This window comes from Pyrgilauda ruficollis, unplaced genomic scaffold (assembly GCF_017590135.1).
Source record: "Pyrgilauda ruficollis isolate IOZ18807 unplaced genomic scaffold, ASM1759013v1 scaffold109, whole genome shotgun sequence".
NCBI classification, from domain to species: Eukaryota; Metazoa; Chordata; class Aves; order Passeriformes; family Passeridae; genus Pyrgilauda; species Pyrgilauda ruficollis.
The window spans coordinates 488,532-507,658 of record NW_024509099.1 but is presented as its reverse complement, the minus strand read 5'-3'; the positions used below and the strand labels follow the sequence as shown (position 1 = coordinate 507,658).

The window sequence follows — 19,127 nt, the reverse complement described above, 5'->3', positions numbered from 1 at the left end:
GTAAAAGCAACATTTCCTCCTGGCTTGGTAAACATGCGATTATTTTGTTTCTCAGACACTTCAAAAGCATCTGTTGAAAAACACAAACCCAGCAAAAACCTGCTTATAATTAATTCAAGGGAAGTTTAGTATCCACAATTCCAGTACAGCAAATATTTATAAAATTGACTTACAGCAGAATGATATTGAAATAATTTGAAATGCTGAAAAATATAATTTATACCTATCTATGACTATATATTTGCACACATTTAGACAAAACAGTCTTTATGGAACTCTGAGTCGGTGATGACATTGGAAGAAGGCCATTTCTGTAAACTTTGAGTACATGAATGTTCTGTTAACAGTTTCAGCAAATATTCAGCAGCATAAATTATGGGGCCGATCTAATTAAACTTGGCGTAATCTTGTTCTTCTTTCACACTAGTTATAATAAGAAAATGGTTTGATGTGACCCTCAGGACATTATTTAGTAAATTATGTTAAAAGAAATTCCAGCCTAAGAGCTGCAATTCTCCCATTCACAAAACTCGCACCACCTAAATTTTAAAAAAATCTTATCCATTCATACATTCTACTTGGGGAAAATCTGTATGGTCTGTTTGTCTGTGGTATGAAAGAAGACTTCTAGAAAAGTTCAAGACTTTAACCACATAGAAACCAGAGATATATCCTAAATAATTTTGACTGGAATCCCTCTGAGTTATTGTTTTTATTAATACAATTTCCTGTTTTCTACTTAATAAATGTTTAAAAGTCTGCAATAGAAAGATTGCCAATTTCTCTGACATTCAGAGCCACTTGATTTCTAAAGTCAGTTTTGTAATGCCTGTATCCCATAAGCTAGGATGAGAACTGTCACCTTGCTGAACACTAAGGTTGGAAAAGATTTATGATCACACTGTTTTTCTTACACATAAAAGGATCAATCTTTCAAGTTCTTCAATGAGATTTTTTTTAATTAGATGTTTTTAAGTAAAAAAAGTCACTACACTATATTTTTTATGTGTTTGTCTCGCTCTGTGGCAACAACTGGAAGGTAAGTAGGCTAGCTAGGAATAAGTGATTCCATCCATGTTGACAGGATGGGGACTCCATTGTGGGAATCTGTAATTTCAGAGAGCTTGTCAGTCTCTGTGAAACAGAGAGTGAAAAGGTCTAGCCTGCAATTTTTTATCAATGGAATACAGCACAGAAAATTACATTCCCTCTACCATTGGAGACTTGAAATATGATTAAAATGTTGAAATGTGAAAGGCAAAAGGAACACTGTCTAATGAGTTTACCTAAAATAATTAATGAAGAACTTGAAGATCCATGTAGACTGCATTCAAGGAGACTGAAAGTTAATGACAGCCAAGGACAGGAGATAAATTCACTAAACCAAACAGAAGGTATAACACAGTGAAGCTAATTAACTCTTTACACAGCTTGCCAAAGACAGCTAAATTTCTGTTACTGAAGTTGACTGCAAAGGCCGGATAATCATTTAAGTTATCAAGCAAATTCCAGCAAGAATTTACTTATGGAAGTCCAAGTATTATTCAAATTAGGCTGAATGACTGTTCTGATGGGACTCTACGCTTACAAAATAGGTTCCTTAAAGTGCAGTCCTTCAAAATTCACTACATTAAATCAGGTAAGGGTTTTTTTATATTCCTTGCAGATACAGATCTGCAGGTTCATTCAGATTTGCTAGGGAAGAGGGATAAATGAAAAAGTGATCAAAACCCGTCCTCTCTCTGGAACGCTATTCTTAAAGGTCAGATTCTTTCTTCAGACTGCTAAATTCCAGCAACCCCCTGCTTTACAATAAGCCACACATTCCTGCCAAAGAAGTCTTGCCTCATTGTGCAGACAGGTTTTCCACCAGTAGAGCAAGCCTTACTGCTACCCACATTCTCCTCAGGAGCATCGACATCTCCCCATCTTCTCCTGGGTATATCCTCACTGTCCTGACTATTTCATTACAGTGCCACCCTGAACTCCAGGTGTTTCTCCTATGTAAACATGCTTAATAGGGAATTTTGTGTTTGATGATGCTACCTCCCACCTTCCAGAGCATTTCCCCCTGACCCAAGTGATAGGACCTTATAACAACCAGCATTCTTCCCTCTGCTTGCCATATATTTGCTAGAAAATTGTGCATTGCACATATGATCAACTGGGAACAAAGAGATAAAACATTTCCACCAAACAGATGAAAATCCCTTATGTCTTAAAATTTATTAGTTAACTTCTGTGTTATATTTGCAAACAAAATATCCCAGTTTCTTGATAATATATATTATTACAACATTGTAATATACTATAACAGATACATTACAAAGCTAACATTGCCTTGCAAATTCAGTGAAGATTTTCCATAGAGAAATCTTGATACAACTGCATATAGTTTGCATGCATACAAATAAAAGTGTTATGTTAATAATGAGAACAAGGTACAAGTAGCCAAATTAAAATAGAAACAGTTTGGAGATTCTTGGCTGCTCTGCATTCTGTCATGACCATTTTCAAATACAGAAGTCATGACTTTTTTTTTTGTTTCTTTATTTGTTTGCATATGTATTTTATTTGAAAGTGTGCAGCAACATTAATATATTTTCACTCTTTATGAATAATGTAAGTATCTCCCCTTATTACAATATGGTACCTTGAACAATTTATATGATTATATAAGGCACAAACAATGGCAAATCAGGCCTACGTAGTTCTAATTAAATCTTCTAAGTACACTAGAGTATTCCAGGCTTTTGTTTTAAGCAATTGTCCCCTTTTATTTTGACAGCAGCATCAGCATAGTTCTTTCATCCTCCTTCTCCTCTGTTCAATCACTTACTTTATTTAGCACCTTTCTAAACACAGTTTCTTTGCTTTCAGCCTGGTACGTGTGGGATGAAAACCTCCCTCTCCCAGAAACCCTTCTACGGGACAAAAGCACACCCACACACCTTCACCCCTGCACACGCGCGGCTCGGGGTGACATGCCGTGTGTGAGCACTTCAGAAATGTTAAATAAAAATTTATCGTTGCATCTGTTAAAAATAGGCTCTGCCTTCCTGCTGCTCATGCCAGACACTGCCACAGCTGTCTGCTCTGCCCATGGTCACATCATCTTGCTTCCTGAACAGAAAGTAGGAGGAGGTGACAGCACCCAGGATAGGTCCATAGGACTCTCCTTAGTAAGGAAGTTGCTCACATGCTTGTGATCCTCCACCAACCTCTTTGGCAGCATGTTATCTCATCATATTTTGCTGTTGTACCTACGCCTATCTGATACTGGGTATTTAAAGGAGAAAAAAATTGCAAGATTTCATATTTTTAAAATTTATTATCTTTCAATATTTTTCTTGGAAAGCAAATATCAGGAATATGGAGGCACAGAAGAGTGTAAAGGAACTCCCTGAGATTTAAAAAATCAAGCAACTAAATTAAAATTCTGCAGCAGGGAAATAGTTGAAGTTGAGAAAATCTTCAAAAGGAATAATTAAATAATGGTATCATTTTTCACCATCCCCGCCTGCCCTTGCTACAAGCACTTAGAAGTCAAAATAACTCGTATGTAAAAGTTTTGGTCCCCATTCATTGCTAGAGATTTTCAGAATTTCTCAGTTTTTTCATGTCCGTTTCATTTTTACTTGGTTTGGGATTTTGGTTTTGTTTGGTTATTTTGTTTTTGTTGTTGTTTTGGCCTCTGATAGTGTAAGTTGATACTGTTTCTTCAGAGATTCTTTCATTCCCTTAAAAAGTAATGCTCTCTATCAGAAATAACTAATGATCTTAGCAAATTTTTCAAAACAAATCTTAGCAAATCTAACTCATCTCTACAGCAGAGACAGGTTCCCAGGTTCCACTCAGTTTGCTGAAGCTCCACACACAAATACAGTTTTCTTCCTCTGCTTGTAATAAGCAGTGACAAAAGAAAATAATTGCACATGGAAAGGAGGCTTAAAATTTTAGGAAGGAAAAATTTTTCTGGGGCTCTTCTTTTCATCAAGTAAATCAATTTTCAGAAGAGAAAATATTTTGAGTGACCCTTTCACCTTTCCTGAATAGACTAAATAAGTCATTATATTTAGCTTCTAAACTAGTATCTTCCAAATGCATTAGCACATACTATTTGTTATGTTTCTAAAAACACAGGCTTTTAGAAACTCTTTTTTCAGTTTTAATGAGTTACTGACACCAGTTCTACAATTAGACCAGAAACTAACATTACTGTTGTGTTTGAAGATGCATTTTACTAATAACAGCTGTTCAGATCATGAAAGGTGAAATTAAAGTATTTATACTCCTATATGCTTAAAACATGCCTTTAAATATATATTAAATTATATTGTGAAAAATTTGGTGACTGTGTAAAAATTATTAATTCTTCATTATACACTAAACATTAAGCACACAATTTTAATTCACATGCCAATTGCAGTTTTTTTGTATATATTCTATTACTCTTTGTTGATTTTCCCCTGTTGTAAGCTGAACTTTAGCTGCCTAGAGTGCAAGGAAAGGGAGAAGTCCAAAAGAAGGGGGGAGAAAGAGTACAGTTCTAATAAGAATGAGAAAATCATTCTTTCTATAAATAGTAATGAACTTCCAGCAAAGAGAATTTGGTTGCTGGGGAAGAAGTCATCTGTTAAAATCATATAAAGCACTAGGACAACATTTACCTGCAGAAGAGTCTGGAAGATCTGAGAGGTCAGATTTCCAGACTTTCATCCCATACAGGAATTTCATTGGTTCAGGATGAAGAGAATTTTACCAGCAACAGGAGTTCAAGGAGCAGACAGGAATTAACACAGGATACTGTGCTCAGCCTTCACCTGTGCTGTCTCACAGTGGCAAAAGGGAGAGAAATGCTGTGCTGGGACACTGCATTGCATGGTACCTGGTAGGAAAACAGAAAAAAATCAATATATCATCAGTATTTTTAACAAAAGTTTTATTCACATTTCTTTTTGTCCTTATTAAGTTATAAATTCTATTTCTGCCTTACAGGCCAGCTGAAAGAAAGGTTCATCATCAGAAATATATGCAGCTGCAGAAGCTTTTACAGATAGGAACTTTTCAGACATTAAATAGTAATCACCTGTTAGTGATTTCCTTTAGAGTATTTGGAAGTTTAAATATCTGAATCAGTAATTCCTTTTATCCTCTGCTTTTTATCTGCCTATGTTAATTCAGTAAGTTAACTTGTATTTCCACAAATAAAATATTATTCCTTCTGTCCTAGACAAAACTATCACCTTTAATTGTGGATACTTTAAAGCTGTCACTGTAGACTTTCTATTTTCCCATTAATTGCATCCTGTGATGATTTCAAAATTGCACTATCTCAAAATTTCATCCATCACATTTACTATATGGGAAACAAAAACCAAAGTTACAAAACTCTTGAATCTAGATTTAACTACTGGGTGTCACAGCAGTTATGTTGGATAGTAAAGATAATATCATACTTTATTTAAATTGAATTTCCAGGTGGTGGCTGCAGTGGCATAAAATTATGGAAGAGTATCTGAGAAGATGAAGCATTTTTGGATATAGAGGTAGCAGAATACTTGCCCTCAAAAAAAGATTCTGTTTGTGCCCCCTTAACATTTTCCTGTTTGTATAGGCATAATTGGAATGGTCACCCTTGTACCCTGGTTTCTTGTTTTCAAGGTGTTTCCTGAAAATTATTGCACAGCTTATGCACACCAAATATAATTGCACACCTTATGCCTCTCAGCCCAGTCCACTCCTTGCTCGCATGTGGGTTGTCATCTCCCTTTCCTGTTGGAGCTGCCCTCACCAATCTGTTGTCAGGGATGTTTTTCTCCTCTGTCCTCAGGTGGATCCTGTCTCTTTCTAGCAATCCTTGAACAAAAGAGCCCATGGTGATAAAAGGCAACTTGCTGTTGACACCAGCCATGCAACTCAGTCCTGGCCCATGGACTTCTCCTTCTCTTCCCAGGACTTTTCCCTTCCACAGAATTAAGAAGAAGACACCACCTAAGCTGTCTATGTCCTAGATCACCCCCTCCAGCACTGTAATCGTGCCTGATGTGCTCCAGATCTCTCCTGGACTGATCTTAGGTGTACATGTGAAAAAGCAGCAGGGCACGCCTCAGCAGTCTCACTGCAGCACCCTAAAGTCTACCCTGGCAGCAGCAAATCTCCCCTGACAGCAGGATGTGCCAGCAGGTGAACAGACAAGACGTGAGGGTCATCCCCAAACTGTCACCAAACAGATTAAGGTCAGGTAACGGCCATAGCAGCCATCTGACACGTGTTCATCAAAGCAGTGCTCATATGGAACATCTAAAACATGCTTTCTAATTTTCTCTTACTTTGGTAAAAGCACAGCAGTCCTCATAGGTACTGAATGTTACAATTTTTCCCTTAACATAGCACATTCCAATGCAAACAAAGTAACCAAGAGTACCTAATGGCATCATTATTCTTAGTAACTACCTGAATGTTCAAAATGTTAAGAATTAAAAAGAAGAAAAAGAAAAAAAAAAGTATAAAAACCTCCCCAGAGATGAATAAAAAGATCTGGATGCTCTCACTGCTAGGAAAATAATATTGAAAATGTTATCACGTTTTCTGTTTCCAAAAGACAAATTTTCTCAGGTATGTCAAGAGATAGTTACATACAAGACAAAGGAGGCATTTTTCTGCTTCCTTTAGTAGTGGTAAGACCTTAAATGGAATATGATTTCATACTATTTATCTTATTAAAAAAAGGTTTTACACAAATGGGAGAAAATTCAGATGAGAACAAGAACTGATTAAATTTAGAATCATGAACAGAGAAGAAAAGCTGAAAGAACTGTGTTTGTTTAGTGCAGAGGTATCACAGAAGCATAGAATCATAAATGTCTTGGGTAGGAAGGGACCTTAAAAATGGTTTAGTTCCAACTCCCTTGCAGTGGGCAGAAATAAATTCCACTGAACCAAGATTTGCAGAGCTCCACTAGTCTGGCATTGAACATTTCCAGAGATGGGACATCCACAAATTCTCTGGGCAAAAAAAATGAAGGATTAAGGCTGGTAACATGACACTTTCTTTCTCTTTTCAGAGAACAATAACAATAGAAAGCTGTAAGTTAAAAGGCAACAAATACTGACTTGACCTTTTAAATTGAAATTCCCATGTTTTAGTTTTTCTGTGAGGAAGAAAGAGAGTTTTCACACAAATAAAGCATGAGCAATAGCCAGCAATAAACTTATAATAAAGTCATTATTAACCAAGAGATATCTAGGTTAGATATAATGGGAAAAAAAATCTCCTTGTAAGGCTGGTTAGGTGCTGTAGAGTGACCTCACAAGAGTTTTATGTGTGCATTGCCAATGTAGGAATTTCTCAGACACATTAAGGATATGCTTCTCCTGCCTCAGAAAGCAGAGAAGGATGAGATGAATTTGGAACATCTCTTCCACAATCCTATAATTGCTTTTGATCCAAGCTTTTCCTTAGGAAATGAAGAGGAAATATCTCTTGTAGTCCCAACAGTGCTGGCTTGGTTTCTTTCCTTTTAGCGTTTTATAGTGAAGGGGCATCCAATCTTTAGTTCATCATAAAAGATAAAAAGTAAGAAAAGCAGCATTTAAAAGGTCAATAATCACAGCAGAAGTGTGAAAAAGGCATCTTCACTTGTCTCCATCTTCTTGCTTTCTAATTAGGTGCTGACAGTGTGGCTGACACCGTGTAAGATACAGAGATAATTCTGGCTCTGGGGAGCTCAGCATCTAAGAGCCAAAGAATGAAGGTCCCTCAGGATTAGTTCTTGCTTCCATGTGTTTTAAAAGTCTGATAATTTTTCACTGTAGACCTATGAATCACATTCTAAATTGAGACAGAGATAAATAGAAAGCAAGTTATTTCAGGTGAATAGGGACTTGAAAAAAAGCTATGCAACGTGCTGCTTTTGGCAGGCAGAAGAGCATTAATATAAAAGTAAGTGCTGAGTGGCATGGATATCATCACACTAGCCAAGAATAGAAAAGCTCTGTCTCTGCTATCACAGAAGAGGTTGATCACTCTATTTAAAAATTTGGAGTACTTCATGCTACATCTGCATTTAAATACTCTATTAATGAACTTCCATTCTTATTCTGAGCTCCCAGCAAAACATATACCCTGAGAAAATGGTTCATTGTCACTGATTGACAGAAACAACAATTCACCCACAAATTAAAAAAAAAAAAAAAAAAAAAAAAAAAAAAAAAAAAAACAAAAAAAAAACAAAAAAAAAAAAAAAAAAAAAAAAAAAAAAAAAAAAAAAAAAAAAAAAAAAAAAAAAACCAAAAACACAAACCCAAACCTGACAACAATTGTCAATTAAAGAACAGGAAAAAAAAAAAAAAATCCCATCCCTCAGGCCCCCAAAAGCAACAAAAAAACCCCAAGGAATTATGCAACTCTGAATTCACACTGTGGATATAAAAGCCACTACATCTAAATAATTTTTTCCCTTTCTACTCAGAGCATAGCATGGAATATCTAAAGTCAAACTAACACTATTTTAACACCTAGCTAAAATAAAATTCCTGAGAAAATAAACAGTTTTCCAAATATGTAGAAATTCTTGTTAAAATTAACAATTCTCTAAAAGCAAATATACAAACACAGGACAAAAATATTCCAGTTAATTATAAACTTCATTTGTTTCTAATAAACATATAACACTGTTCTGACATAAAGGCTAGTTTTTAATTAAATAGTTTATATATTATATAATTTTTCACTACTGAAGACTTTCAACTTTTTGTCTAGATGTGTAGCAAAGGCATGGTGCATAGTAGATCAATATCAGTTTATGATCTCTCTAATGATATTTATTATATTTTATATTTTAAGTTAAATTTGCATTGTAAATTTGCTCATCATCCATTATAAGATTTCTGATCCAATTTTAGCAGATTGAGTTCTGCATCACAAAGTTCGTTGCAAATTGTTGAGACATTTCTGCTTAAATTTGAAATAATCAACACTCTAATTACATTTCAATGAAAACTTTAAAACTCTCAATTCAGGGCCTACTGCTACCAGTACTTCTCAAGGCAGCATGAGTCAGAGGATAGTTTGTGGGTGTGTTGGAGGCATTAATACGGTGGTCTGGAAATGGGAAAATGATTACACTGAACAGCAGCTGACAAAGAAATTCTCCATGCTTTCAATAAGGGCAAGACAGAAAAGGGTAAGATCATCATTATGGGCAATGACAACAGAAAGTTCTAACCAAGCAGTAATGGTACATAATGTATCATCACAGGGATGAGAGTGCAAGAGGAAGAAAGTTTTGCATAGTGTCTGTACAGGGAGCTTAAAATATATCCGTCAAGTTCAACAGAACTCAGGACCTGGAAGACATTTTACATGTAGATTATCACTAATTTATCTTGCTAGATTGGAAACAAGACAGAAATACAATTCAGGTTTGAGAATTATTAAGTTCTAGATGAACAGATATTAACGGAAACCATATTTTATACCCAGTATTTTTCTGTTGACGTTTTAGCTTTTCTGTTTATACACCCTCATTATAATGCTCCATGGAGTCAAGTAAAGCTGAAAAACAACAGACTAAGAACTTTAAGGCAGATATGTAAATGACATGACAAAACCTGAATTTCCCGACCAGAATAATTCCTTAAACTCTTTTTCTGTAAATTGATACTTTATTCATACTTTTAAAAAACCATCATAGATGAGTAGCTTTTGTACTGATGGCTTTAACAGAGCAGAAAAGAACCAAAGGACTAAACCAAAGGCTTAACCAAAAGTTAAAGGATGAAGTAAATAAATTTATCCATACCTCAAATGGCCAAAGGTAATCAAACACCAGACAAACCAGGAAAAGACAATGCACATCATATAAAGAAAAAAGGAATTTTCCCGATACTTTTGTCAACACATTTATAAATTAATATCATTCAATGTTTCCTTTTAATGTTCTAATGGCTGTAGACATATCTTTTCTCTGTATACATTTCTTTGCAAAAGTTAATAGTTTAAAACAAAAGAAAGAAGGATTGCAGGAATTCCTGCTGCTGCTTTGCTGCTGTTAGATATGTGGCTGGCAATTGGTGAAATGTCACAGTTGTTTAATGTGTTTTGAGTGGTCACCTGGGATGAAAAGTATAAGATGCATCTCCCTGTCCAATGGACTGTCCCAGTGCACTGCTCTCTCTCACTCTTCCATTTGAAATTAAAGTTTCAACACCTGCAGCTTCAAATACGTTTTCTTCCAATCAGCAAGTGCATGAATTAACATATCTTCAATGATCAACAATTCCTGTGTGATGTCTTCAGTTGTAATGCTTCTTCTATAAATAGTGACTTCAATCTCAGCTCCTTACATTTTATACTGAACTTGAAATCAGTTTTCAGACATACATCCCTAAGCATTGTACATAAGAAACTACAGATCACTTTTAAACTGTTAATTAAGAATGATGGAATAAGGATACTGACTATTCTTACATAATCAGTGTATCTTAGAAAATATGTAAAGAATTTTTCTCTGAAAGTGAGTGTTTTGTCTGCTTAGTGCAGGAGGATTTGTGACTCATATAATGTGGGAACATTGAGGATAAAAAAAAGTCCCTTGAACTCAGTTCTGAAAACTGTTGGATATATGCTCACTCTGCAAGGAGGAAAAAAAAATAGAAGTCTCAGATTCACCCAGCTGGCAAGTATCTTCCTGTGGGATAACTAGAGTGCTCTTTACCCATACATTCATGTGTAAAAGAGGCAGCACCAACTCTCAAGTTCTTCGCAATTATGGTGCAGGATTTCAGCACTGCATCTACATGTAAGAATATCCTGTAGCTATATAACCTGTGAAGACTCTGATTTAATATCCTGAATATTATTTCTTTTCTGCCAGTCTGTTTCAGTGACTGCTTCAGTCACTGGGCATAAAGAAAGCATGGTTAACATTGTGCAGTCTGCAAGAGTCCTCTCTCACTTATTTCACAAAGGCCACAGGAAACTTCAGCTAAAATTCATGGCAAAAGGAGAAACATATGTCTAAGATTTTTATTATATATTCTGATAAAACTCCAGGACTAAGTTAAGACCACATCTAGTTAAAAAAAAAATATATATATATATATATATTGATTAAAAAAAAATATATATATATATATATATATATATATATATATATATATCACTAGAATGATTGCATCAAAAATTTTATATAAGTGCTGATTTATCACCAATTCTAGGGTCTTCCATCTACCAACAAGGAGGACAGTACACCGAGAGAAAACCTCTGTAATGAGAGCTATAGTCTCCTATACTAGGATCTCAGATCCTTATGACAGCTCAGCCATAATTTTTTTTTTTCCTTACTTTTGTCCTTGATTGAAAAAGAGTTGTGTTCACCCCACTAAGACCATGGTAGGGTGAATTGCTGTTCTGTGACCAGAGACTGAGCCACAAGAAGAGTCCTGAATAGAGTTTCTCCAGTATTATTTTGACACCTCAGAGTATAAATCTGTTGTGGTCTCCTATTTATTCAATACATTTTTACCACACATGAAAGAGTGCACCACCGACATTCTCTTTCTTCTCTTTCTGTTTTTGTTTTGAAAACCAAGCCATGATCCCCAACCTTTTTTAACATCTTGATCTTGTAGTGTCAGGGTTTTGCTACCATGTGAGTTTCTGGATCTAGTGACACTGCTGTCACCATTAGATACTCCTTGAAATCTTTACTCATTAAAGGTCAGCACTCAAGGATTCAAACTATGCAGATCAGAATCACACTAAATTGCATCACGCTTTGTATTAGAAATTTTAAAAATTATACAAAGCACATGGGAAAGCAGAATCAGACTCATGACCTCTGTTGATTACCAGGAATGAAGCATTAGAGCAACTTGGAACAGATTGAGTGCAGAAACATTCATTGTTTTGCAAGATAGTAAAAGTTAACCCAAGATACTTTATTCAAATTTATGTAGATGCCAGCAGATATGATTGACATGTGAAGAACATTTCACATTTAGTCTAGTTAAGAAATCTCCATCATGAGCATAATGCCATATGGCATTATTTCTATTTATTTCTGCTATTTCCTTTCAATGGAAATTTTAAAAGCCAATCATATATTCTACATCTGTAGTCTGCTGTCAGCTTTCATTGAAGCATGCACTGCAAATTCCTCAATGGCATAGTTATCTGCTTAAGCTGGTGCAGGAATGTCTCTGTGTCCAACAGTAACAGGTCATTATAAATAAATAAATCCTAACAATTTTCAATGCCTTGGTGGAATGATTTAAATTATAAACCAGGCTTCAGTTTTGATTGACACAAAAACCTTAATAATGCCTACTTAACTTCACTGTGCCAATTCATAGAGCAAGCTTAAGTTTCATTTTGAATATATGTGTCCACAAAGTTGCATGATTTTACAGGCACACATTTCACAACTTTAGCTCAGCCAATCAATATTTAAAACTAAAAGCATGAATTACAAAGCATTAGACACTACGCAAATCACAGAAAAATAAATTAGTCTATTAAATATTTGTTGGTTAACTGAAGAAGAAGAAATGGATTTTGCAGTGAGTTGTTTATTTGTCTGGGGGACTGTAGATAAATTAACGCTTTTAGAAAAGTAATGTCTATTGGGAATCAATAACTTATAAATCCAAACAAAAAAAACCCACACTGTAATTGGAAAAAAAGTTTAATTACCTATAAAATTATCATTCTTGTATGTTGGCCAGATTTCTTTATTCCACGAAAAAAAGATATCTTAAAAAGCACTTAATATACCAGGACCCCCATTATTTTTTATGTGAATCTTTTAGAACAAGATTCATATTCATTAAAACATGAGACTAACACTCAGCTTTCTCAATACTCTTATCCTGGTGCAGAAAGGAAAAAAACAAAACAAAACAAAACAAAACAAAAAAAACCCCACCACTTTAAAGATAAACATCAATGTCCTAATTTTACAGTTTGGAAGACATGAAAAACTATGCATCTGGTGTCAGCAACCAGCTAAAATTCTCTCTACATGGATGCGAAGTTTACTGTTTATTTAGTCTCAGCAACATGTCATCGAGGAGTTAAAATACTTGGTACTGACAAAGATGCTGGTAAAGATAAAGTCTGACTGAAAACTGTTCTACTACGACTACTTCAAAAATAAATATATTCTCTAGAGTCTGGTTTTAATAACATATTTAATTTGCAGTGTAGATTAAAGCTGTAATATTTATCTTTGCTGGCAATACACTTCATTTTTTCCTCAGATCAGATCATGTTTATACATATCTACCAGGAGCTGAACAAGATTGTTCTCAGAAATCTTGATTCTTTAAATGTAAAAGAATTCATTTATATTCAAAATTATTGTCTACCTTTGTAGTTGATTTTAAATAGACATACTTGAAACATGAAGGGTCTGCTGTTGATTAAGGTTTCATTTTTAGTGTGCTCAAACCAAGAGAAAAATCCCACGCACTGAGAACACTGAACGCTATAGAATCATTTCCAAAAAACTTACCTCTGGTATAAATCCACTTTTTTTGTGGTTTACAGGGTACTCAAATCTGTAAGGTGATTGCCTAGCAGAGGTGCTGGACAGAAGAGGATCATTGCACATGAAGGTGACTGCCTTGTTTCTTGCATCATTTCAGATTAACTCTAGCAGAGACATCCAGGAACAAACAGCTGGTATCACTGCTGCCTTGGCCAGAAAAAGGACTACAAGAACTTCCAGATCTCTACTGCATCTAACTTCCAGAATTATATAGAAAATGGACCCATTGTGTATAAGGGCTTTGCACTGCCAGAAGTCAGGTGGGATTGAACCAAATAAGACATCTGTTTTCCCATCTTTCAAATGCTAGGAACTGAAATTTCCTTTTGATCTTTTATTTCCTAGCTGGGAAATATAGTCAAATGTTGAACGGCATCTATTTTCACTCGGGGGAATGGGAAAGAGGAGTATGATTTTTCTACATTGTGACTAAGAAATCAACAAAACAATAAGACCAATTTCTTATTTTTGAATGCTATTCTGTCATATCTCGATAATGATTGTTCTAAGTTTTCAATTTTCAGTTGACCCATGTTGGTTGGGCATGCATGGAAAATTACTAGAAAAGAGTTCTTTCTCCTCTTAGTCATAGGACTGAAAGGGAAACCAAATGGGATGAGCGCTCAGGTAATTACAGGGTTTTTGGAAAGTACGTGGACAGCTACACAGAAAGTACATGGGCATAGTTAGATCTTTTTCTCTCCTTCTCCCCTTTTCCATTTAAAAAAAAAAATTCTTTTAAAGAAAAAGTTGCAATACCAGATGCTCCCTGAATTGGCATAGATTTCTGTCTTGAATATATCTGAAATTTTTAAAAAATAAGATCTTTTATGACCTGAGTGATTTCTATTACCTTTTTCAAAATTCCTTCTGGATTAGTTACAATGGAGAAAATGTTGGTTATAGTGGAGACCATGATCTTCCAAAGTGCTCTCGATGAAGAGCATTATTTTCAAAACAAATTCTTCTATTGTATTTGTCTTTGGTATGTATGCCATAGATTGGATTCAAGACAGCTGTGTTTTCCCTAAGAGTTACATTAAGTTTCATCCGGGATGTCTGGATTATCACGGCTTTTTTTTTTTTTTTGGATATATGCACTGCATTTTCACTTTCTCAGAAGCTTAGCAGATGAATCTGCAAACTATGCTTCCATGTTGGCTAAAGCACACACAGAAATTCAGTTTCAGTATTAACATAACTGAAAATTAAATTCATAGAGAAACTCAGAAAAAAATTTGGTAGCACTACAAGCAAAGCACTGCAAAAAAAAGTTTGCTGAAAAAAACCCCAAAACCTACAAATTATTATTACATTTAATTTGTGAATGTCGCTGAAGTGTTAAAATTTATCCAAGCCCCACTAGTGAATTTTGATTATATCTATTGTGATACGATAAAAAACCAAAAGATGCTAACTAAGAATAAGAAAGCAACCTTACTTCCACAAAGCTGCAAGCGAATAATAAAAAGAACTGTGTAGTCCCTTTCAAAGAACATGGAACCAGTGACTACAGTGTGACATGATTTTATTCAACCTCTGTACATCTAGTGCCCCTCTAACAGGATATTTTCACTTTTGGAATATGAAAAACACCTTGTGCTTTTTACTTTCACATTCTGAGAAACACCAAGTTGGAGTTCTGATGCAGTGCAGTTGCATCAGAAGTTGTCTAAATTTCCACCAAATTCAATCTCAGAATAAAGTTTTCATTACCAATGAATCTATTGCAATATGCTTGGATACTATAATAACTGATGAAGCATGGGTCTTCAGGGCTTATCACCAGAAAAAAACAGATTTTTTCCATGCTATGTATCCAAAATGAACTGGTTTTTTTCAGACACCACAGTTCAACCTTTATCTATTATTCAGGGATTAAAAACATCTAAAGAGAAGATAAGACAGTTTCTATAGGTCATAAGTCGGTGACTAGTTATAAAAAGTAACACCTTAAGGTCTGAGGATTTATTTGTGATAATATGTCATGAGGCATTATTTTGGGATCAAAATTATGCAGCTTGAAAATTCATGTTCAAAGGTGTAAGAATCCTTAGTATTCATGACTCATGTTGAAATTTGTCAAAACAAGCCTCACTCTTACATTTTTAATGGATTTTTCCTGGGACAGCTGCAAGTATTTTTGCACTTCGGCAAACCACATTTTCATGGAGCTGCTTGAAATTGGAATAATATGACTAATTTGAAGTCAAAAGTAAGCTTGAATCAACCCATTAAAATTCTCTAATGAATAAATAAGTGCAATTTGAACAAAAGCTGACAACAGAAGTTAATATTTCAGGTGAATAATAGCCTACACAAGCTAGAGAAGGACTCATCACCACAGCTGCTCAAAACACCTTCCACAATGCAACAACCTGACTGGAATCAGAATGTGAATACATGTATCTGTATAACACTAGGCATCTTTTAGGATGATACAACATACAGTTCTTTTCCAACCTAAATGACTCTATGATTTTCAATTTTTCCAATTATTCCCTTTTGCCACTGTAATTTCACATTCTTACAGGGGCACTTATTTCTACTTCACCTTACCAACAAACAGAATCCACCAAATGATGAACAAGAAAATTCTACTCTATACAACTTTTTAACTCAAAAAGCTGTAGTACCTGAATTTACTTATTTTTAGAAATAAATAAAAGTTAATATACTTATATAAATACATTATTAGTAATGTGTCTTCTTGTCAAAATTTAGAAAAAAAAACTTATACTCTTCTCAATCTCTTAAGCTGACATGATTATTTTCTTTCTGTTATCTGAAACAATTTTCACAGAAATTTCAAGTATTTTAAAAATTTTCTTCTTACAGAGAGCAACCCTGGGAGGAAGAAGAAATCTGAATTTCAGTGTGAGATGTCAATAAACCTTGATTTTTTTTTTTCCTTTTTCTTTCGTTGTGATTTTATTTGCTTTTTCTAGTGATTTTCTATTTTCCCCTGTGTGGGAAATCATGTTCACTGTTGCAGGTAAATTAAATTGTTGCAGGTACTCTCTTCCTCTAAACAGGACTGGGGTTTTGTTTTATGAGGAAGTGGTATACTTTGAATTAATGGAACCATAGAATCACAGAATCATACAATGGTTTGGGCTGGAAGGGACCTTAAAGACCATCTAGTTCCGATCCACTTGCCATGGGCAGGGACACCTTCCAATAGACCAGGTTGCTTAGAGCCCCATCGAACCTGTCTTTGAATGTTTACAGGGATGGGACATCCACAACTTTTCAGGGAGAACTACTCCTGTGCCTCACCACACTCACAGATTCACTAGATATGTTACAAATAAAAAAAATTGTTTAAGTACAGAAAAATATTTTATGCAAAATATTTTGTTAAAAGCCTGAGCTTAATTTTCCAAATTATTTTTAACACATCCACCCCCTCATTAAAATTGTTACTGACTTTGTTTCTTCATTTGTGTATTGTTTTTATTGCAGTTACTTCAATATTTTGGGAATTTCCTCAAGTACTGGAACTTCACAGAAGTGCAGGCTTTGAGGATTAAGAAAGTCTTGGACACAAGACTTTCTTGTCTTGGACCTGTCCTGTCCTGTCTGGGACAGGACACAAATTTTTTGAGTAGCTTTCTATTTCCTAAGAGTATTACTTACTTACATTTTAATTGAGCCATTGAAATTTCATGGACAATCCAAAATCTGGATTCACAAGGTACACCTAGATAGTCAGTGGTCCCTCTGATGCTCAGCATAAAAATCTAAATGGAAGAGAATTGAACTGGAGACTGAGTCTTATTTTATTTGCATGACAAAGTTATCTTTTCAAACAGATCAAAAGATTAACTTATATTTAGCTTGTCTCAGGAAACACAGAAGCATTACTGATAAGAAAAGCAGGAAACTGGAAGTTTCAGATACTATACTGCAGATTTTGTATTTCAAAGGATTTATGAGTTAAATTGGTCAGATTCCTGAATGTTCTGTGGCATTACAGCCTTTAAATCTGCTACACTGGAACTATATGGATCCCATCTTTAAATCTTCAACCTTCTGGCTAGCAGTTCTCATACTGTAGTTGCAGAAGAGGCAAAAAAAAAAAAAAAAGAAAGAAAGTACATCTCTAACCTGAATAATATTCTTTATGCAATAATACATGCGCATATAGTACTTTACAGATGAGTGGTGTTCCACAAAATCTAAAGTGGAATGAAAAATATAAGCATATGTTAATTTCTTTACGATTATTATTACAAATGAAATTTTTCACACATCTGTTTTCTCAAAGCAAAGCTAAGATACATACAGGACATCTCCAAAATGAAGACATATTCCCTTAAATGAAAATTATTCTTCACTTATCTGTCTATGTAGAAAATTGCAATTTTATTGCTCTGAATTTCTTGTTCATTTCTCTCCATCTGGCACTGAAAGGAAAACAGAAGTTAAGAAATAAATTTCTAACTCCTTATGATGACTAAGTATTGATGATATGTTGATGTCTAAGGACATTTATTTGCTCTGCAACAGAAAAAATTACTGAAAATGTCAAGAATTCTTGGGCAGCTGGCCCCAAGGAGAGGATCCCTCATCATACCTGCTAAAAAAATACCCTGTAGCCAGGGCATTGCTGGGTCTCCCCACTAAAGGCTGCAATTGAAGTCCCCTCTGGACACCAGTACAAGTCCCCTGGAGAGACAAGGGCAACACGTCTGCAAGACACAAATCAGAAAGCTGTAGGCACTGTGAGAGTTGATTCCACTCATACAATTTGGAAGCAGACACATAAAGAATCATATTTTTACAGAAGATGTAGCCTGTGAAAATAAATATCTACCATCTCCACACTACCCACCTGGGCAGTGGACACACCAGAGCAGGTAATGGATGGAGAAACCCAAGGTGCAGCTGCCTCACAGCCTCTCTTCATTCCTCCCTTACCTCTAACCCTCTTTTCTCCCTACCCCACCCAAACTGAAAGGCTGGAAAATCCACGTCACACTGATCATTTGTGGATGCAAGGCTCACAACATCAGCAGCACATCTCACAGTCACTCCATCACCTGAGCAGTCCTTTGGTCTCTGCCTCTCCATTTCTCTGCCCATCCTTCCCTACAGCCTGGCTCTTCTTTCCCAGTTATCCCATTTTCTCTCCGTGCTTTGAACCCCCAAGTAGAGGGAGGGAATGCCCACAGACAAGCCACATTTAACTAAAATAATTGGCTAAATGCCAGTTATTGTTTGACAACAAAAGCAGCACAATGGAATTTTCCATCTAAACGAAAAACTGATGTGGTTTAAAGAAAAAAAGAGAAACGGCAAAAAAGATTGTGCAGCAAACACAATGCAGATCTAAAGCTTGGATTTTAATCATGAATTGAACATACATCTTCAGAGACCCTGGGTGAGTCATTTCATTTCCTGGTGCATTAATTTCCCAAATTCCAATACATAGATAATATGTAATGAATGTTGCTGTTTCAAAGCATGTCACAATAATCTCTGTAATGAGGTTTTTAATAGAAATTGCTGTAAAACTCTGAAGAGTAAGACACACATAAAGGGCCAGCAAATATGTTAATACCCTTT

The 19,127-nt window shown here is 35.2% G+C and overlaps 1 protein-coding gene across 1 annotated transcript in view; it reads right to left on the bottom strand.

Annotated features, from left to right (window-relative positions):
* Window positions 1–14,712, bottom strand: part of CD226 (CD226 molecule) — a 29,081-nt gene extending 14,369 nt beyond the window's left edge. The window contains 6 exon segments of the mRNA XM_041472781.1: window positions 2–78; window positions 14,393–14,460; window positions 14,462–14,498; window positions 14,500–14,642; window positions 14,645–14,679; window positions 14,682–14,712. Coding sequence (XP_041328715.1) covers window positions 2–78; window positions 14,393–14,460; window positions 14,462–14,498; window positions 14,500–14,642; window positions 14,645–14,679; window positions 14,682–14,712 — 391 coding nt within the window.
* Between the last annotated feature and the right edge of the window lie 4,415 nt (window positions 14,713–19,127).